Genomic DNA, 23,159 nt, shown 5'->3' on the forward strand with positions numbered 1-23,159 from the left:
CCTGTCATGCCCTCATAGACAAGTTAGAAACGTGGATAGCTGTAATAGCGAAATCGTTTCGCTCTAACTTAAGTTACTTCGTTCTATCAAAGGATTTGGAAAGTAAAACTGTCACGAAAAGTACTTGACTATGCCCTCAAATCACTTACAATATTCATCATCACCAGCCCCCCCTAGACATAGTTACTAACGTGACAAGTTACTTCGCTCTGTCAAGCTATTTCGAAAGTAACTGGCCGCTTATGACTGGTTTCCTCTTAACCAAAGACAACATTTCGTTATTTATACGTCCCATTCTATCAGAGATTAGCTTTAATGGAGATTATTGAGCAGAGCTCCGCAGTTTTGATAGAAAACGGTCTTTATTTATTTATTACTAGCGGCCGCCCGCGACTTCGTACGCGTGGATCCCGTTTTAACCCCCTTCATCTATCTTACGCGGTTTAGATTTTTTCATACAAATGTTTTTCCCGCTAACTCCCGTTCCCGTGTGAATTTTGCAGTATCCTGTTTTAACTAAGCTTTAAGTTTACTAAGTTACCTGCATGCCAAATTTCAAGCGTCTAACTTAAGCGGTTTAGATTTTTCATCATCATCAATCATCAACAGCCCTTTACAGTCCACTGCTGGACTATGAGCCTCCTCCACTATAGTGGAGGGTTTTGCCATAATCTCCACGCTAGGCAGGCGGGTTGGAGATCGCAGTTTAAAAGATTGATGTTTTTCAGAGAGCGCTGCTGCCCATTCTCTGTTTGATGTGTAGTCCCTAAGTCGCCTCTTACGACACCCGCGGGAAGAGTAGGGGTTTTTTATACAAAAGGATTTAGATTTTTCATACAAAAGGATTTTCCCGCTAATTCTTATTCCCGTGGGAATTTCGGGAAATACTTGTTGTAACTAAGCTTTAAGTTTACTAAGGTACCTACATGNCATTTCAGCCACAGGATATCCACTGCTGAACATAGCGCGCCTTGAATTGTACGAGTATAACAAAAGATATAATAAAATGTGCATTGTTCCCAGGGCTACACCTCCCAATAAAGTGAACGGCGAGCCGCGCGGCCCGCCGCATCCCAGACAGGGATTCCCGCCACACCACCACCACGTAAGTCATTTATTGTCATTTCATCATCATCATTTCAGCCACGGGACGTTCACTATTGAACATAAGTCTCTACCAATGACTTCCAGATTGGCCGGTTGGTAGCAATAACTTAGGCTGGGTTGCACCATCTTTCTTTAACTTTGACAAACGTCAAAAATCTGTCAAACTCGATACAAAAATCAGGTTATTGTTATAGTTAGGTGGCGTCCATAAATTACGTGAGACAATTTTGGCCAATTTTTAACCCCCCCGCCCCCCTTGGTGAGATTTGGTGAGATTTTGCCTGACCCCCTCCCCCACCCCCCTAATCTCACGTGATATTTAAGCCAATAAAAATACCTATTTTGCAATGTCTTTGCTTCGAGTCTATTAGATTTATATGAAAAAATCAGTAACCCAGTGTCGTGCCACGCGCAGTGCAGGGTTATTTTATTTTATTTTATTTTATTTCGTTTTGTTCCGTAGCTTCCCGTCGTTTAGTAAGACAAACAATTGCTTCAACCTAAGACCAGTTTTTTGATTCATAGTTAAAATAAATAATTGTTAAATTTTGCTATTAATGGTTAAATATTAATAAAACGTAAACTAATAGTTAAAAATGTACTAAAAGTCAAGTTAAACATTGTTATAAAAACATTTTTTTCTGTTTAACCACTTGTCATTTGACATCTGTCAAATTTGACTATTGATTACTTTAACTTCGAATACATAATATTTTCATACCTATGTAATGACATTTTTTAGGGTTCCGTAGTCCTGACAAGGAACCCTTATACATAGTTTCAAAATGTCTGTCTGTCTGTCCGAGGTTTCGCTTGGAAACTATTGGCACTGGGGAGCTGTAATTTTGTGAAGGTATGTTATTAATCACGCCGACAAAACGGAAAATAAAATAATGAAAAAAAAAATTTTTTTCTGGGGTGGCTCCCCTGCATGTAAAGTGGGGATGAATTTTTTCAAGGAAAACTACAACGGTTATGAGACATTACCTTAGTTTAAGAGTAATAGTCATTTGACTCATGTATTATACAATTTCTTAACCAATAAAAATTCCTTAGAAGAAAGTATGAAAAGTCACTTTAGATGAAGTAATTGCTTGCTTCTGAAAATATTATGGTAACGACAGACAACTACGGAACCCTACTCTGCGCGTGGCACGACACGCACTTGGCCAATATTTTACACAGTAGCGATGCCGATGACGTTTTTTTTAATTTCGAATTTTCTAAATTTCGACATTTATTCTGCATATTTAGTGTTCACAAATGCAGATGGAGGCATTTTTAGTTTAATTTGATTAGACGGTTTGGAATAAATTGTCATTATCATCATAAAAAAAACATTTTTTTTTACTTCAATAACCCAGTTTTCTGGCAATTTTACTCTATTTCTTGCGGGAAAAATTACGTGATATTTTCCGAGACCCCCCCTCTCCCCCACGTGAGATTTAGTGAGGTTTTCGTTGACCCCCTCCCCCCCCCCTAAAAGTCTCACGTAATTTATGGACGCCCCCTTACGGTCAAAGTTAGGTGGTGCAACTCAGCCTTAATATTTAATTTAAGGTAACTTTACGGTCTTATTCCGAACAAGTAAGTCAAGAATCCAGAATATTGTTCGCGCAGTTTCGGTTATGTTTACAGTACATATTATTATAACAAATTGTTTCTACATGATTGTTAAGAAGGTGGAATTGCTTTAAAGTTGCTATCTTGCCAGATCAAACAGTTCCTGTCGCATGTTAGCTCACAGGTGTCTGACCAATGAGCTAACATTCTCTAGTCTTTTTTGCTGAGCTGTTGGTTATCAGCATTGATGTATGTACCGACGACTCCTTTTTTCACCGGGAAAGGCTGAACGCATTGTTGTGGGTTATATGGGACTCCCCAGCAGAAGGGCGGGGCCTACCTACTAAATCTGACTCGCCTCTGAGATCAATGATATGACGCCGCGAGTTATTATCCTAAATTGAACATTCGCGGCATAATGGCAGCTCTTAGTCTACCTAAAGTCTGGTCGCTGAGCACGTAGAATTTTGTCCAATGACCCCAAGCTACCCATCCTTATCGCTCGCGCGTAATTATATTGCTGTCGCGACTGTGCGACGGGCGGCCGCAGTGAGTGTGCGAGCACGGTCATTGGACAAAATTCTACGTGCTCATCGACCAGACTATAGTCGTGTTATTATAGCACAAGTTTTTATTTTTTTATGCATAACAAGGCAGGTATTCGACCACAATCGCACCTGATGTTAAGTGCGATGCAGTCTAGGATGTTGTTACTAACAAAGTTTATTGTCGGGCACAGAACCCCCCCTTGGCGGGCGAGGCGCACCCGCGGCCGCCGCGCCACCACGCGCCCGAGCCGCGCCGCCAGGACGAGGTGCAGGTAAGAGATAACCTTACGTATAGTCCGGTCGCCGAGCACGTAGAATTTCGTACAATGACCCCAAGCTACCCATCCTTATTGCTGTTGCGACTGCGACGGGCGGCAGCAGTGAGTGTGCGAGCGCGACTGCAATATAATTACGCGCGAGCGATAAGGATAGGAAGCTAGCTTGGGGACCAAATTCTATGTGCTCGGCGACCAGACTTTAGATACATAGAAAGTCTATATTTTATTTCCCACACAAAATATCCCACCAAACAACAACTTCATGTAAAATGTTGCCAAACAGACCATAGAGGCTTGCATTGTGAAAAAGTTAACAGTTTGAATGTAAAGATCAGTTTCTTTACAAACCCTAACTAATACAGTTTTTTGTAACCTTGTAAAGTTTATCTGTGGAAACTGATTAGGCTACTGTACTGTTTTTATTTTTTAAGTTCACATGTATCAACTCAATACTGTTTGTTTCCTTAATAAAGAAAAAAAAACAAAAGGACACTCCAAACCCCTGTAAATGTGCCTTATAAGAAAATAAATAAATTTTGATTTGATCTTGACTTAACAAATTCTACACCTTACCTTAGTCATTATAAATTATGTGGCTTGGCCGTTACGTTACTACAAGAATTTATTGTAAGCAAAAAATGTGCTAAAAAGGTCCATATCTCAAAATGAGTTGTGACAGTATGCCACGAGTAAAACGACGTTGGTTTTAGTGAACATTGGGGCACTGGACTGCTGTTTGTTTTTACTAAATAAATAAAAACTTACAAAAAATAATTCACTTGATAAATAAAAGCTTTTGTCACACACAACTAAATATGTGATTATTTATTTTAAAATAATGTTGGGTTGTAAAACTAACAGTTGTGAATAAATCTGTCCTCTATTTCCGCAGGAGCTTCGCAAATTCGGCGCGGAGTTCAAGCTGGTATCGTCGCCCGCGCCGCCGCCGCAGTCGCAACCGCAGCCGCAGCCGCAGCCGCCGCCGCCGCCGCCAGTGGTAAATCATTCACCTTCTTATATTATTGCGGAGTCACAAGAAATTAACAAAAACGTAAGTATTTATTCGAAAAAAAAAATTCGAGAAATTATGTACCTTACGATGTGTAATACATATATCAACTGTCTGTATTCACCTATTGGGAAGACACTGGCTGCTGAAATACAGTTTACACTAGTTTAGGAGTCAGGGTTTCAATATAAAATGTTACAGTGTATTTACATCAATAAAGTTATTCTTATTCTTATTTTGTGAGTAGTAAAAGTAATTGGGGCTACAAGCCTAGTGCGATGGACAGCGTACGGCGGAAATTAAATCCTTGCTTAAAATCAAGAAATGTATTTGCCTAAAAAAATTACCAGAGGGCTGAGTGTGAAATTGTTTCAAACGCGCTCACTAGTGAGCGCGTCAAAAAATTACATTAAATGTATGACGGATTGTACAACGCCCCTAGCGGGAAACTATCAAAAACTAAAATTGACATACAATTTTGATGTAAACTCACACTCAGCCCACAGTCAGCTATCAAAACACAAAATTAAAAACAAAAAGTATAACAAAGTATAGTATTAACTTTGTTTATCCGGAAACCCTTTTATATCAACCCTTACTCATGTGACATGCAATAAAATAATTTGAAACACTGGCTCACCTTGCTATGGTCGCTCCCAGCAGTGCCAGCCGCCCGCGGCGCCGGCGCCGGCGCCCAGCCCGCCGGAAGTATCGGCCAGCGCCGCCGCGCCGCCGCTGCACAAGCACTACCACCCGCACCCGCCGCACGAGCCCAAGCACCACAAGGTAAACGTTAGGTTATTTAAAGTCTGGTCGCCGAGCACGTAGAATTTCGTCCAATGACCCTAAGCTACCTATCCTTATCGCTCGCGCGTAATTATATTGCTGTCGCGACTGTGCGACGGGCGCCCGCAGTGAGTGTGCGAGCGCGACAGCAACATAATTACGCGCGAGCGATAAGGATGGGTAACTTGGGGTCATTGGACGAAATTCTACGTGCTCGGTGACTGGACTATAGTCTCCACTGCGGGAGCACCAAATAACAAATGGAGAATATGGCCTACACTCGCCACCATATGCCACGATTTGTCAATGATCGCAAGACATCATCATTAGGCCATATAGCCTCCATTGCATGAAAACGACCCTCTTAGGCCCTCTATACAAGGACAGCTTAAAACAGCTAGTACCGACAGCTTTAAGCTGACTGCTCGAGCGGTTTTATGTAGATTTGTGTGTCATCGAATAATTAAGGTTGCGATGCAATCCCAGCTTAAAACTGTTATAGCTGCTTCAAGCTGTCCGTGTATAGCGGACTTTAATTTACTAGAGGCAAATGAAGGATTTCGCATATTTTCTCCTTCAATCGCTTCTCTTCTCCTTCTAAAGTGTCGTACACTTTTGACAGTGGACTTAAGTCGTCATGAATTTGATATTGTAGGCAAATAAGTATTGCTTGCTTTAAAGTTGCCCCCTGGCAGCAGTTTTGATCTTGTTCATCCATTGTACATTAAGCATAATAATTATGACGAATAATTTTTATTCTCACTAATACATTTCGCATTCACCAGCCCCCGCCAGCCCCAAAGCCAGAAGAGCCGCTGCCGCCGCCGGAACGTTCGCCGGAATCCACGTCGCCGCCCGCCTCCACGTCTCCCGGCGCCGCCGCCGCCACGCTCAAGAAGTCCACCCTCAACCCCAACGCCAAGGAGTTCAACCCCGCCGCCAAGACATTCACCCCGCGGAGCCCTTCCACGCCCAACCCCAGCCGGTAAGTTACTCATCATTATTTCGGCTTAGTCATCAAAATGACAACTTCTCAAAATGACAACCGGGATGAAAAATGTCCACTTCTCGAAATTACAACTTCTTAAAATGTCAACTTCGCTAAAAGACAACTTCTCATAGTAATATTGTCCATTTCGGATATTTCGATTATTTGTGCACATTTTGCGTCCCGGTTGTCATTTTGATGACTAAGCCATTATTTTAGCCACAGGACGTCCACAGCTGAACATAGACCTCCTGAATCCAACACCAGCCGGTAAGTAACTTATCATCATCATCATCGTTTCAGCTACAGGACGTCCACTGCTGAACATAGGCCTCCCCAATCCAACCCCAGCTGGTAAGTAACTTCTCATCTTCATCATAATTTCAGCCACAGGACGTCCACTGCTAAACATAGGCCTCCCGAATCCAACCCCAGGCGGTGAGTAACTTATCATTATTTCAGCCACAGGACGTCCACAGCTGAATATGGGCCTCCCCCAATGCAACCCCAGCCGGTGAGTAACTTATCATTATTTAAGCCACAGGACGTCCACAGCTGAACATAGGCCTCCCGAATCCAACCCCAGCCGGTGAGTAACTCATAATTATTTCAGCCACAGGACGTCCACTGCTGAACATAGGCCTCCCGAATCCAACCCCAGCCGGTGAGTAACTCATAATTATTTCAGCCACAGGACGTCCACTGCTGAACATAGGCCTTCCCCAATCCAACCCCAGCCGGTGAGTAACTTATCATCATTTCAGCCACAGGACGTTCACTGCTGAACATAGGCCTTCCCCAATCCAACCCCAGCCGGTGAGTTACTCATCATCATCATTTCAGCCACAGGACGTCCACAGCTGAACATAGGCCTCCCCCAATCCAACCCCAGCTGGTAAGTTACTTATCATCTTCATCATCATTTCAGCCAAAGGATGTCCACTGCTGAACATAGGCCTCCCCCAATCCAACCCCAGACGGTAAGTTACTTAACATCATCATTTCAGCCACAGGACGTCCACAGCTGAATATAGGTCTCCCCACATCTCCCGGTTGGTAGCGGCCTACATCCAACGCCTTCTTCATGAGGTCTTTAGTCCACCTGCGTTGTCCGGTATGTGGCCTCCACCCCATAGCCTTAACCCGTCGGCGTACACCTCAAGAAGTCCACGCTCAACCCCAACGCCAAGGAGTTCAACCCCGCCACCAAGACATTCACCCCGCGGAGCCCTACCACGCCCAACCCGAGTCGGTAAGTTACTAACTAGCATCATTATCATTTCAGTCACTGGATATGGACACAGCTGAACATAGGCCTCCTGAATCCAACACCAGCTGGTGAGTAACTTATCATTATTTCAGCCACAGGACGTCCACAGCTGAACATAGGCCTCCCCCAATCCAACCCCAGCTGGTAAGTAACTTATAATCATAATTTTTCAGCCACAGGATGTCCACTGCTGAACATAGGCCTCCCCCAATCCAACCCCAGACGCTGAGTAACTTATCATCTACATCATCATTTCAGCCACAGGACATAAGTCTCCACCAATGATTTCACATCGCCCGGGCGGTAGCGGCCTACATCCAACATTTTCTTCCCTGAGGTCTTCGGTCCACCTGTGTTTTCCGGTATGTAGCCTCCACTCCAGAACCTTGCTCCCGCGCCGCCGCCGCCACGCTCAACCCCAACGCGAAGGAGTTCAACCCCGCCGCCAAGACATTCACCCCGCGAAGCCCTACCACGCCCAACCCCAGCCGGTAAGCAACTCATCATTATTTCGGCTTAGTCAACAAAATGACAACTTCTCAAAATGACAACCGGGATGCAAAATGTCCACTTCTCGAAATTACAACTTCTTAAAATGTCAACTTCGCTAAAAGACAACTTCTCATAGTAATATTGTCCATTTCGGATATTTCGATTATTTGTGGACATTTTGCGTCCCGGTTGTCATTTTGATGACTAAGCCATTATTTTAGCCACAGGACGTCCACTGCTGAACATAGGCCTTCCCCAATCCAACCCCAGTCGGTGAGTAACTTATCCATCATCATTTCAGCCACAGGACGTCCACAGCTGAACATCGGCCTCCCCCAATGATTTCCTTTCCACATTGACCGGCGGTAGCGGCATGCATCCAGGGCTTTTCTTCATGAGGTCTCGGTCCACCTGCGTCTTACCAGTTCCTAGTGAAGAATTAGCTACCTGCCCAATTTTTTTCAGGTTTTTGTGATGGCTAGTAATATCCCATTCCTTTACTTTTTGAACACCCCTCGTACATCCTTTGACAAGAACCGCGATGTTTAGACACCTATCGATTAGATACTTTTTATGACATTCTCAGAACACTGTTTTTCTATTGCGTTTATATGAAAATTTCTTCGCGTGGCGCCATCCAAAAAAAAAAAAGTTTAGTATTTGTTTTCAGTCTACTCACCAAGTGTCTATTACTCATTTCTAATCATGATCTTTATATTGGACAACTTTTCATCCATTTGAACAACGTGTTTATAAGTTAGCTCAGGGATTTTTTTCACTTCACATAATAATATCTTCGATCTTATTTAACCACGTTTATTTCACTATTACAGGCCACATACCCCCGGCACGCCGATCGGCGGCGTGGGCGTGGGCGGCGTGGGAGTGGGTGTGGGCGTGGGCTTAGGAGGTATGGGCGTAGTGGGCACGGGCGTCAGCTACATGCCCGCGCCGCACCCTCCGCCGCAGCATATGGTGAGTGTGATAACGTTCGTTCTTTTCAGCCGAATAACGTCCACTGCTGGACAAAAGCCTCCTCCCAGGATTCCCATAACGATCGGTCCCGTGACAATGTGATCTGATGTAATACTTGACAGTTTTTATTTATACCTTTCTTCGATTCTGCGGCGGTTAGAAACCTGTATTTTGCGTCTATGTTCTTTATATGGTTTTAAGCTTAGCCTTTGTTCTGGCTATCCCCCTTTTAGGACGCCTAGAACGCTTCTGAGGATAGTAATACCAATTCAAAGTATCGACAGCGTTTTGAAGATAGCTGGCATTAGCTGGTAGAAAAACTACATTCGACATCAAATAAATCGACCCTCCCGCGACAAGCACTTTCAAACGTATGCATCCCCACTTCCCACCAATATTGGCACCATTTAAAAGCCTAGTTCTAAACTTCATTTCATTAAAGGAAAGGTTTTTACCCCACAAATGTGTCTGTAGAAGGATCCAGAGTCACTAATGTCTTCTTCAAAAAATAGGTAGTTACGCTTGAGCCAACTTTTATGGCTACAAAACTGTTAAGTTGGGATTAATCGTTATCCATCTGTTAAAGAGGACACGTGAGATCATTATTTGGTTTTATAACCATAAAAATTTGTCTAATTGATCCCAGAGGTGAGCCCAAAGTGAGGTATTTTTTCAAGTCACATATATGATATATTATGTTAATCATTTATTAAGAAATTAAATGTGTTTTTCTGTAAGAATATTTATTGGGCTTTCAAATAACACCAATATTGTTGGGGCACCATGATTGTGTCAGAAGAAAACCTTTAAAGTTCGCGTCGCGGAAGGTGCGATTTATTTGATGTTGATTATATATTTGAAAAGACACCGAATGCCATTCACAATAGAGTTCACATTCGCAGGTGGCGGCCGTGCCGGCAGTGCCGGCGTACGCGATGGTGGCGGCGGCGGCGGCGCAGCAACCGCCCGCCTACATCCCGCACCCGCATCCTGCCGTGAGTACTACAATATACACGTATATACCTTTATACACTTGAATACAATGACTTTTATGTTTATAGGGGTGGGTCTTACAGCACGGCCATAATGTATGTATTGATCGATGTAACGACGTCGTGCACATTCACTAAAGCCTGGTCCGTGAGCACGTAGAATCCCGTCCAATGACCCCAAGCTGCCCATCCTTGTCGCTCGCACGTAATTATGTTGCTGTCGCGCTCGCACACTCACTGCGGGCGCTCGTCGCACAGTCGCTACAGCAATATAATTACGCGCGAGCGATAAGGATGGGTACTTTGGGGTCATTGGACGGGATTCTACGTGCTCACGGAACAGGCTTTAGACCAGTGTTTTTCAACCTTTTTCATGACGCGACCCCCAGTAGTTAGTATGAAAAAATATTTCGCGACCCCCGACCGTTCGTTTTTTTTCCATGCCTTTTATAATGTTACAAAGATGTTGTAGGGACCGAATACTTCAATCCTTACAATATTTACGCATTTGCATAATTAGATTTCGGATAAATCTATCTTTAAAACTTTACTGTTTTTTTACTGAGGTAATTTTTACGACCCCTCACGACCCCTATAGAGGCTTCGCGACCCACAGATTGAAAAACACTGCACTAGAATGTTTATTACATTGTTGACTGCAATTGCGCCATTCACTAGAGCATATATCAGCACTATCATAGTCGCGATAGAGCCTTGCAGCACGAAAGTGTTCACGATTGGCCCTTACAGCATCTTTCGAACATAGTTTACTGCAATGGCGCCGAAGCACAATCATAACGATTGTGCCTTCAAGCACGAATGTATTCACGATCGGGTGTTATAGCAGAAGCAGTCGCGATTAGACCTTAGGCCTCAGCCTCGAACTTAGCGGGCAGCGGGGCGGCGGCGGCGGCGGCGCGGGAGCGGCAGGATCTTATGCGTAAAATCAAATAGACCGGTTCTCGAAAACAGCGGCGCGGTAGCGGGGCGGCATCGGGCAACGAGCGGGCAGCGGCGAGGGAGCGGGCAGCGCACTCCTTCTTTTGCCCACAATAAATCGAGCGTTAGGAATAAATTTGAATCGAAATAAAATTGTCGCCGTTGTTCAGACATTTCGTTTGCGAATAAAAACAAATATCTCGACAACACAACCCCGAACACAACACTTCGCCGCTAAAGCGCCGCGCGAGCTGCCCGCTGGTTTCGAGAACGGGTCTGCGTTGCCCGCCCCGCTCCCGCGCCGCCGCCGCTCCCGCCCCGCTGCCCGCTAAGTTCGAGGCTGAGGCCTTACAGCACGATCGTAGTCGAAATAGGGCCCTATAGCCGTCACACAATCACGATGTTCGGCCGGCCTAATGTCTCTGCCTGGAATTTCGCGGGAAGCAGGTCGGCCTCGCCACTGTTTCCGAGGGCTGGTCTATTTGATTTTACGCAAAAAATCCTGCCACTGCGCAGCACAAAGGTAGTTTCAATGGAGCACAAACGCAGTTCATGATAATGGATGGCATAAGCGTTGTGGCCTCAGATGGAGGATTTTAGCGCCGTATAGCTTTATCCTCCGATCGGCCGATCATGTTGTCACTGTGTTGTGGCGGCAGATGGAGTTGGGCTGCGAGTGCCGGCAGTACCCGCCGCTGCTGCTGTTGTAGTTGTCATTAAGGCCTTACAACACAGTCGTAGTAGCGTCAGTGCCTTATAGCATAAGGTGGTATTATTAGGCCTATAGCAGTCGCACAGTCCCGTTAAGCGTTGTCGCAGCTGGAGAGTTTTAGTGCCGTCAAGCACGTGTCTCAATCGGGCCTTATAGCGCAATCATAGACTAGTTTGCACCTTATAGCACAAGGTGGTCTTAATAAGGCCTATAGCAGTCGCACAGTGGCGACACAAGGCCGGGCTAAGCGTTGTTGTGCGGCAGATGGAGTGGCTAGATGAACGGTTTTATTGTCGTATAGCTTTATAGAGCGATCATGTTGTCACTATGTTGTGGCGGTAGATGGTTCCGTTGCTGCTGTGTACGACACTGTAGTTATGATAATCTGGGCCTTATGTAGTCTTAATAAGGCCTATAGCAGTCGCACACTGACGACATAAGGCCGGGCTAAGCGTTGTTGTGCGGCAGATGGAGTGGCTGGATGATCGGTTTTAGGGCCGTATAGCTTTATAGAGCGATCATGTTGTCACTATTTTGTGGCGGCAGATGGAGCCGTTGCTGCTGCGTACGTCACTGTAGTTGTGATAATCTGGGCCTTATGTAGTCTTAATAAGGCCTATANTCGCACACTGACGACACAAGGCCGGGCTAAGCGTTGTTGTGCGGCAGATGGAGTGGCTGGATGATCGGTTTTAGGGCCGTATAGCTTTATAGAGCGATCATGTTGTCACTATGTTGTGGCGGCAGATGGAGCCATTGCAGCTGCGTCACTGTAGTTGTGACAGTCTGGGCCTTACGTAGTCTTAATTGGGCCTTATAGCACGGTCGTAATTGCAATCGGGCCTTATAGCGCGATCATGTGGTCACTGTGTTGTGGCGGCAGATGGAGCTGGGCTGCGAGTGCCGGCAGTACCCGCCGCTGCTGCTGCTGGACAAGCGCGAGCGGCCCGACGCGGTGAGCCGCGCATGATGCTGCCGTGCGAACCTGTCGACTATCGATTAGAGTTGTTGAAATGTTGATCTATCGACTTTGTCCGCCTCTTTGCAGTAATAAAAAATTAAATCTGGTCTTTGAAATTGACAAAATTATCAGAAATGAATCTCGTGATGATCATTTTTTTTTAATTTGAAACTAGCTTTCCGCCCGCGGCTTCGCCCGCGTGGACGACATTTTTTTTTTTTTTTTTTTTTCAAAAATAACATGTAGCTTATGTTACTCGTGGATAATGTAGCTTTCGAATGGTGAAAGAATTTTTAAAAACGGTCCAGTAGTTGTTGAGCCTATTCATTACAAACAAACAAAGTTTTCCTCTTTAAAATATTAGTGAAGATATGGTAGGGAAAATATGTTACTTAATAAATGAGTTTTTGATGAATAAATTCAAAGAAAAGATGTAGTCAAACGCGCTTGTTCATAACAAGTCGCATTCAAATGAGTAACACTGTTACTTGTTGGGAAACAAATTACCATCCAATCACATTGGTACTGAGGGCTTAGGCCCAGTTTCAGTCGCGTCATGTGTGGTCTCTCAACGGACGCTATGGCAGAAACTTAGATGCAACTCAAAAGTAACTAGCAGCTGTTGCAGTTGCGTTTCACCGTCTGTTCTGGGCCTTAGTGTGAGTTTACATTAAACGCGCTCACTAGTCAGCGTAAAACATATGAAAATTTTAGTTCTTGAAATCCGCTAGGGGCGCTGGTACAATCCGTACATACATTGAATGTCTTTTTTTTACGCGCTCACTAGTGAGCGCGTTTGATGTAAACTCACACTCACACATTAAGTACTTTAATATCAGGATAAAAGACATTTCATTATTAAAGAAACAAAGAAATAATGGACAAAGCCGATATATCAAAGTTTTTTCAAGTAGATCCGATAAAATTAATAGTGAACCATGTCTTTTTGATTGTTTGTCATCATCATGTCGATACGATTTGCACGACACGTTCAATCTTCGGAAGTACCAAGCGTCTGACCTAACGCAGTGTGCGTGTGGCTTGTCAACAGCTGATAACAAAAATGATTTCTAAAAGATGCATTTAAAAATATTTAACTGTATAAGTTTGCTGAATAATAATGGCAAACATGAAATCCAATTTTATTTAGAGCTATAATACCACGATCTTATAACTATGGCTATGGGAAAAGGCATGATGCCCCCTACCAATGATCTGTCAAATTTTTTTTCGTAGAAATGACACTTTTCATACTATGTCCTACATTGGGATTGAACTGAGGGGGGTGCCACCGTCAATACCGGATCGCTGATTCCGATTTTTGCCACGTTTGGAAAACACCAAAATGTTATTTGCAGAAAGGCGCTGCCATCAATGCCGGGTTACTATTTCCTATCTTTGACGTTTTGACCATTTGACGTTTTAAAGCTCAACTGATACTTCTTGAAATTTTATTTTCTCTGGTGTCGTCATACCAATTTAAAAAAAATTAATCAATGTGCAATCGATTTATGCTATTATTTCCTAAAACCCGTTGTGTATAAGATCGTGGTGCTACAATATTTGTTGTCTATGCGATTATCAGCTGTTGAATACGTGTCCTTTTATACTACTGAATAACGCGCTTCATACCGAGTGCGGGGCTTACTGTGACCTCACCAAGGTTTTTGTGTGGTTTTATTTAACCCTGGTTTATTTTAATGTAAGCTGTTCCTCTGTAGAACCTCTGATACACGAATAAAAGTAATTCTGGACGTTTTGTAAGAGTGATCATGTGGCGCTAGGAAGCAAAAGTGAAGCTACAAGAATGGCTAACAGAAAATCGATGATTTTATAAAATTTTATGAGTAATTTTTATGAAATTCATATTAAAGAAGCTTGGAAAATGAAGATCTGGTCAAATGACTCAATTTGTCACAAATGAGAATATTCTTAACTAGCGGCCGCCTGCGACTTCGTACGCGTGGATCTCGTTTTACAGCCCCTTCATCTATCTTACGCGGTTCAGATTTTTTCATACAATTTTTTTTGCCCGCTAACTCCCGTTCCCGTGGGAATTTTGCAATATCCTGTTGTAACTAAGCTTTAAGTTTACTAAGGTACCTGCATGCCAAAAGACAATGCCGGAAATTGGCGTCTTTTTTTTTTCGCGCGGCCATCGACCAATCCTTGTTTTTTGATTACAAAATAGTGTAATAAACCAAACTTACTATGACATGTATACCTCTAAACTCAGTCTGAACTGAGTTACGAGCATTAGAAGTTTAATGATTTTCATACTAGATTTGCTTTTTGCGCGCAAGTTTTGTAAGAAATTGCTACAAAATATTGCGCTATTTTTTTATTGCGCTGATTCTGCTGCATACTGATGTCTGGGGCCTTTAATAGATGGTATTGTTTGTTTACACATACAATGTCACTATTTTGTTGCAATTTCTTACAAAACTTACGCCCAAAAAGCAAATCTAGTATGAAAATCATCAAACTTCTAATGCTCGTAACTCAGTTCAGACTGAGTTTAGAGGTATACATGTCATAGTAAGTTTGGTTTATTACACTATTTTGTAATCAAAAAACAAAGTTTGGTCGATGGCCGCGCGAAAAAAAAAAGACGCCACCTTCCATACAAAATCTGGCATTGCCATTTCAAGCGTCTAACTTAAGCGGTTTAGATTTTTCATACAAATGTTTTTTCCCGCTAACTCCCGTTCCCTTGGACATTTTGCAATATCCTGTTGTAACTAAGCTTAAAGTTTACTAAGGTACCTGCATGCCAAATTTNTCGCACAGTGGCGACATAAGGCCGGGCTAAGCGTTGTTGTGGCGGCAGATGGAGTTGGGCTGCGAGTGCCGGCAGTACCCGCCGCTGCTGCTGCTGGACAAGCGCGAGCGGCCCGACGCGGTGAGCCGCGCATGACGCTGCCGTGCGAACCTATCGACTATCGATTACAGTTGTTGAAATGTTGATCTATCGACTTTGTCCGCCTCTTTGCAGTAATAAAAAATTAAATCTGGTCTTTGAAATTGACAAAATTATCAGAAATGAATCTCGTGATGATCATTTTTTTTTTTAATTTGAAACTAGCTTTCCGCCCGCGGCTTCGCCCGCGTGGACGACATTTTTTTTTTTTTTTTCAAAAATAAAATGTATCTTATGTTACTCGTGGATAATGTAGCTTTCGAATGGTGAAAGAATTTTTAAAAACGGTCCAGTAGTTTTTGAGCCTATTCATTACAACCAAACAAAGTTTTCCTCTTTATAATATTAGTGTAGATATGGTAGGGAAAATATGTTACATAATAAATGAGTTTTTGATGAATAAATTCAAAGAAAAGATGTAGTCAAACGCGCTTGTTCCCAACGAGTCGCACCCAAATGAGTAACACTGTTACTTGTTGGGAAAAAAATTACCATCCAGTCACACTGGTACTGAGGGCTTAGGCCCAGTTTCAGTCGCGTCATGTGTGGTCTCTCAACGGACGCTATGGCAGAAACTTAGATGCAACTCAAAAGTAACTAGCAGTTGCAGTTGCGTTTCACCGTCTGTTCTGGGCCTTAGTGTGAGTTTACATTAAACGCGCTCACTAGTCAGCGTAAAACATATGAAAATTTTAGTTCTTGAAATCCGCTAGGGGCGCTAGTACAATCCGTACATACATTGAATGTCTTTTTTTTACGCGCTCACTAGTGACACTCAGCCCTCTGATCACACATTAAGTACTTTAATATCAGGATAAAAGATATTTCATTATTAAAGAAACAAAGAAATAATGGACAAAGCCGATATATCAAAGTTTTTTCAAGTAGATCCGATAAAATTAATAGTGAACCATGCCTTTTTGATCGTTTAGTCGATACGATTCGCACGACTCGTTCAATCTTCGGAAGTACCAAGCGTCTGACCTAACGCAGTGTGCGTGTGGCTTGTCAACAGCTGATAACAAACATGTTTTCTAAAAAGATACATTAAAAATATTTAACTGAATAAGTTTGCTGAATAATGACAAACGTGAAATCAAATTTTGTTTACGAGTCGTGCTTAGAGCTGTAATAGCTACCACGATCTTATGACTTTGGCTATGGGAAGAGCCATGATGGCCCCCACCAATGATCTGTCAAATTTTTTTCCGTAGAAATGACACTTTTTTCAGGTGTCCTACACTGAACCGTCCCACCCGTGAAATTGAGAATGGCGCCACCGTCAATACCGGATCGCTGATTCCGATTTTTTATTTTTCCGAAAATTTTAATCAAAGTGCAATCGATTTATGCTATTATTTCCTAAAACCCGTTGTGTATAAGATCGTGGTGCTACAATATTTGTTGTCTATGCGATTATCAGCTGTTGAATACGTGTCCTTTTATTCTACTGAATAACGCGCTTCATACCGAGTGCGGGGCTTACTGTGACCTCACCAAGGTTTTTGTGTGGTTTTATTTAACCCTGGTTTATTTTAATGTAAGCTGTTCCTTTATAGAACCTCTGATTCGCGAATAAAAGTAATTTATTCTTGCGTTTTGTAAGAGTGATCATGTGGCGCTAGGAAGCAAAAGTGAAGCTACAAGAATGGCTAACAGAAATTCGATGGCTTTATGAAAGTTTATGAGTAATTTTTATGAAATTCACATTAAAGAAGCTTGGAAAGTTAAGCTCTGGTTAAATGACTCAATTTGTCACAAATGAGAATATTCTTAATTTACCTGGCCCCATGCGCCACATGATCGTGGCAAGAATCTATACAATTTTCTGTAATGGTGCTAATATACATAGTATGTTTGTATAAATATTTGCAATATACCTACTCAGATTAATGGACTATTAATTTTCCAATCCAAAAATGTTTCAAAAATCCTCTCAAGGAGTCCATAAATACACATACACATAGAAAACATTTGTTTGGTGGACTACATTTCTGAATTCCATTGTTCCCAATCCCAACCACCGCTATTTTTCTTGTCGTTGTCCAGAATCACACTTCGAAAATTGTACCAAAAATATAAATGATCATTTTAAAAGTTTAGTGGCTATTAAAAGTAGAAATACATTTTTAGATTTATTTTAATAGCAAATATTTACACAAACATGCTATGTCTAGTACCATTTTATAATTTGTCTACATTAACTTCCCGAAGCGATGTGTTTATTTATATTATTTTGATTATTGTAAAAGGCTGTATTTACATGTCTATTGCTACTTACTACACCCCTTCCTGAATGTGATTTGTAAGGGTTTATTCACATCTACTGGGAGTGCGACAATACCATGCAGTGTGGACATACCTTTACTCCATAGATGAATGTCTAGCTAGCACAGATTTGTTGTATCAATGTTATAAGAAATTAACTACGATATTCGCTGTCGCTATAAAATTCTAGATATTGCACATGGTATCAAAAGTTAGCACATAATCGCAAAAACGCGATATTTTTCGCTACCCACAGCGGCAGCGAATACCACTTAAGCTTCTTATTTATTTTCTATCAGTGTGAATGCAGTCTTATAGATTACTGTATGGATCGATTACAATAGATGATACAGTGGGTGATATATTATGTAAAATTAATCTATTATGTCGTACTTATTTAAAAATCAATGTTTTGTATCTTGTTAGGTTCAAATCCATCTTCTCATTTATAAAAAACGGTTATAAAACTAGCATGAGTTTAAAAAGTAAATTCAAGCTAGATAATATAATATTGAAACTCAAGGAAACACGGTCTTCCATTGTACATTTGGTATCGTTTTATATTTCAAACCTAATTTTTAAATAATAACTTTCACTAAGAAAATTACATGAAATAAAACTTACTTATTTACTTACTAAGACGTTATATTTTTATGAATGCGAAGGTGGTATCGAAAATATCTGTATTTTTTTTTTTAATTTATAATGGATAGTTTTCTTCCTACAAACGGTTTAAGTAACCAGCATAATGAAATATGTTTTTACTAATGATGTGTTGTTTGCAGTGTTTTTCTTTTCATGCTAATAATTTGTTGTTTTGCAGTGCTTATTATAAATCTAATTCTTAAGGGTACATTTATGAACAAATGAAAACCTTTAGGGAGTATTGAGTATTGGAACACCATGTCTGTTTAAAAAATCGAATATTTAATCAATCATTTTATTATCTTGAATAGAATAGAGACTGGCTTGGACATCTTCGCGTGAGTTAACTGAATATTCTTTTATTACAGAGAACAGGTGTTTCTTCATTGGAATGTATGGAGCTTAAATACGTTGTCTGGGTTTAGTGAACAACGACAAAAAAGTATTTTATATAAACAAGTAAGAAAATAGGTATCCCGGCTGACTTCAAGTGAAACAACTAAAGTGCGTTAATTAGTCATGTTAGGAACATGATAGATGACCTTACATATTGAAATCATAAACATTCCCTGATAAGTCTCCTCACAGTTCTGGTTTTATACCTAATGTACTGGAATGTGAGTTTTGATTGCAAAAAAAAACTAGTAAACAGTTTTGATAAGTCTGATATTCTTGCGCTAATATAAATTAACATAGGAAGTTATTAAGCAAGTTGAAATGCAAAAACAATAATTTACAAATAATATAACAACAACAGTTTCTTCGTATCTCAGATCTTCTCTTCAGGCCTTAACTTAACAAATATCTCTGACATGTACCAAAGCTCCGAAGCCAACCCTCTGTCTTCTGCCTTCCAAGACATAGAACTCTCTGAGCAATCAGCAAAGTACCTCCCTGTCACCTGATCGCAGTCATCCGACACTGCTAGGTATAACGACGTCTGTGCACCTTCCTCAGGGCTTTTAAAAAACGTATACAGGACCAAACTTCGTATTTTGTCCAACAAGGTCGACCTATAAAGGCTCGTGTTCACTTGCCCTGGATGGACACTGTTCACGACCACCCCGGTACCTTCCAAACGCTTCGCCAACTCGTTACTGAACAAAACATTGCACAGTTTGCTGTTGCAGTAATTCTGGAACCATCCGTGGCGACCCTCCTCATTTATGTCCTGGATAGTGCCAAACTTATGGAGCATGGACGACACAATTATCACACGACTCGGCGCGGATTTCACCAGCAACGGAGTGAGAAGCACTGTCAGTAGAAAAGGTCCAAAATGGTTGACTTGCATGTCCCGGATAATACCATCCTCAGTCTTCTTCAAACCCATACCGCTGGCGCCAGCATTGTTTATCAAAACGTCCAGTTTCGCTTCCATTCTTTTAAACTCCTCCACGAAACTCCTAATAGATTTAAAAGAGCTCAAATCCAAATAGATGTACTTCACTTTTTTGTTCTTAGTCGCTTTTATGATAGATTCCACAGCTTCTTGACCTTTCTTATCGTCTCGGCATCCTAGAATCACCTCAGCACCTCGCCTGGCCAGCTCCAAAGCAGTGGCATATCCTATGCCACTGTTCGCACCAGTCACTATAACCACTTTTCCCGTCATAACAGTATCAGCATAACATTTGCCATTAGATAATTTATTCAGAAACTTTATCAACACTAAAGTCACCAAAACCCAGAACAGCCACATGTTGTCTCGGAATAAGAATCAGCGAATTATGTAACCACGTCTAAAACGTAGCTAAGTTAATACACAACTGGCGATAGATAGCTCGTTCGTAATCAACGAGCGGCAGTTGGTGACCGATTATAACTTAATTTAATAATCCTAGATCCGCGTGTAATAATGCCCTAATCTTGCATCAAGTGATAAAATATTTTCATTGAAACAATTATTTTAATGTATTCGAATGTAGAACTAGATAAAATAATTCCAAAGATAATTTAAACAACAAACTGTGTAGAAGTTCAGTTAAAATTATTGTTTTAAACTGAGAAAGAGTCATGCTCATGGCTATTTCGTTTCTATAACTTTTTTGTTACTAAGAGCTGTATTTTTATTCTAATCTAATCAATCAAAAACATTTGTAACATACCTATCCTAGTCAGTCTGTAAAAACACCTAAAAACCCTAGTGGTTTTTAAAGGTTATCGATATAATAATTATCATGTAGGTACTTTGTTTTTCAAATGATAAATAAATCTCAAAAAAACCTACTATTCCAGCTTAATCAAAAATAATAACTTGCAAAATAGTATAAAAAAAGGTTTTTGCGTTGTTGTAGCAGAATTTAAAGAACAATAGGACATTTTTGTAATTAATTCTCATATCAGCAGTGATAACACCGGGTCAGACACTTAACTTCTTGATTGTACAGCAGCGACACATTAACTACTGGCCCAGGCAGATTGTGGCAGGTGTGCGACCGACCTAAAGACCTGTCTACAAAGATTACTGAAATACTTTGTAAGATCTTATTAAGAAGAATTAAAAATTTTCCTGTGTTTACTTGAATCTGTACTTGTAGATTCATACTTTCTTACATGTAATTATTTTAGCCAAGTATGTACTTCATGAGGTTCGTAACTGGCTAAAATACTGCGTAAATCTCATTGGTTCTATACAATTCCGGGATGGACACTAATATCTCTAAAACGATTACATAATTTGATATACCGTTCGTTAATACAGAAAAAAACATTTACCTAAATAATGTTATCAATAACATACCATTGAAATGATTATAATGCGCGTAATCGAATTATTTATTTGTTTTCGTCTATTAAATAAGAATAAATCTCCGAAAATTCTGTAGTATTCGTCGGCCGATAGTTTAACCGGGTTGATAAACAGTATGAACAAATATGAGTACATCAGGTAGGTAGCTGGTATCGGCCGATTCCTCATACAAATAAGCCTATCGAATGATAAAAATATGCGAGAGTATTTAAACGACACACAAAAGCAAAGCCATATTGTCTAGGTCCTAAATATTTTTAATGAAATTAAGCTCCATACTTTTACGACGACGGTCTCTAGAAATCAACCAAATCATTTTTATCTATGTAAACAGACATGGTGTTACTTTTTTGCGTTAAATTACTCAAAATCGGTATTTTTCCCTATCACCATAACAGCGCAATGTACTTTTCCCTTAGATTTAAAACGCCTAACTTCCTTTCCCTGTCCCAATAAAAACGGGACTATTCCCACCTCTCTTTCCCACCACTGCAACTCCTGTGTAGCCAGGATCTACAGCTTGACCGCCAATAAAAACCCAACCAGTGAAGGTCAAGTTTGTTCCTGTCATTTTTATCAAATTACCCAAAATCGGTATTTTTCCATATCCGTATAACAAAGCAGTGTTCTTTTCCCTTAGATTTTATCCGACAATCTTCCTTTCCCTATCCGAATACGTAACAAAATAGTAAATAGTCTAATTTGGTTCGGTTTGATCCAACAGTTGTATGGAGCCGCATTAAATTACTCAAAAGCGTTGTTTTTCCCTATCCGTATAACAAAGCAATGCTCTTTTCCCTTAGATTTTATCCGACAATCTTCCTTTCCCTATCCGAATACGTAACAAAATAGTAAATAGTCTAATTTGGTTCGGTTTGATCCAACAGTTGTATGGAGCCGCATTAAATTACTCAAAAGCGTTGTTCTTCCCTATCCGCATAACAAAGCAATGTCATATCCCTTCGATTTTATCCGACAATCTTCCTTTCCCTATCCGAATACGTAACAAAATAGTAAACGTTCTAATTTGGTTCGGTTTGGCCCAACAGTTGTATGGAGCCGCGATGGGCGGCGGCGCAGGCGTAGCCGGGGTGGCGGGGGGCGCGGGGCAACACGCCCCCATCCCCACACAGCCGCAGAGGAACTTCAGGAAAGGTGAGCACTTGCTGATACATAGTGAAATGTGATTTTTTCGCGTTACATCCAAAGAGGATCATAAATATTCATGTATAACGGTAACTATTTGTAATTTATTTGGCGTAAATCGTAAACCTTTAACGCAATGTCACTTCTGTGTACAGAAAAGTTTATCAATGATGATATCGTGGGTCGAATCACGAAGAGACGTAACTGATTTTTATCAATTTTACAGAAGCGACATTGTATACATAGACGATTGACATAAAAATGCATTTCGGGCTCTCTTTAAATATCATTACTGGGTTCCTGGCNTTTTGTTTCTATAAGGAACATACAGACAGACAGACAGACAGACAGACAGACAAAAATTTTACTGATTGCATTTTTGGCATCAATATCGATCACTAATCACCCCCTGATAGTTATTTTGAAAATATATTTCATGTACAGAATTGACCTCTCTACAGATTTATTATAAGTATAGATTTGCCTGGCCCCATGCGCCACATGATCGTGGCCAGAACCTATACAATTTCCTGTAATGGTGCTAATATACATATTATTATGTAGTATGTTTGTATAAATATTTGCAATATACCTACTCAGATTAATGGACTATTAATTTTCCAATCCAAAAATGTTTCAAAAATCCTCTCAAGGAGTCCATAAATACACACAGACATTTGTTTGGTGGACTACATTTCTGAATTCCATTGTTCCCAATCCCAACCACCGCTATTTTTCTTGTCGTTGTCCAGAATCACACTTCGAAAATTGTACCAAAAATATTTAGGATCATTGTAAGTTTCAATGG

The 23,159-nt window shown here is 41.1% G+C and overlaps 2 protein-coding genes across 2 annotated transcripts in view; one reads left to right on the plus strand and one right to left on the minus strand.

The window, feature by feature from the left end:
* The window catches only part of LOC114352548 (ataxin-2-like protein), a 59,014-nt gene extending 36,455 nt beyond the window's left edge, over nt 1-22,559 (plus strand). The window contains exons 10-17 of the mRNA XM_028304172.1: nt 3,410-3,490; nt 4,389-4,493; nt 5,169-5,291; nt 6,077-6,276; nt 8,875-9,016; nt 9,919-10,011; nt 22,255-22,360; nt 22,507-22,559. Of these exons, the coding sequence (XP_028159973.1) occupies nt 3,410-3,490; nt 4,389-4,493; nt 5,169-5,291; nt 6,077-6,276; nt 8,875-9,016; nt 9,919-10,011; nt 22,255-22,360; nt 22,507-22,559 (903 nt within the window). The remainder of the gene's footprint in view (nt 1-3,409; nt 3,491-4,388; nt 4,494-5,168; nt 5,292-6,076; nt 6,277-8,874; nt 9,017-9,918; nt 10,012-22,254; nt 22,361-22,506) is intronic.
* On the minus strand, nt 19,103-20,290 carry LOC114352540 (retinol dehydrogenase 14-like). Its single transcript, XM_028304165.1, has one exon. It carries the CDS (start codon nt 20,153-20,155, stop codon nt 19,223-19,225), a length of 933 nt encoding a protein of 310 aa, XP_028159966.1. The 5' UTR covers nt 20,156-20,290; the 3' UTR covers nt 19,103-19,222.
* Nucleotides 22,560-23,159: the final 600 nt, after the last annotated feature.

The sequence above is a fragment of the Ostrinia furnacalis genome, unplaced genomic scaffold (genome assembly GCF_004193835.3).
Source record: "Ostrinia furnacalis isolate ACB-3 unplaced genomic scaffold, ASM419383v2 OfSCF1403, whole genome shotgun sequence".
NCBI lineage: Eukaryota > Metazoa > Arthropoda > Insecta > Lepidoptera > Crambidae > Ostrinia > Ostrinia furnacalis.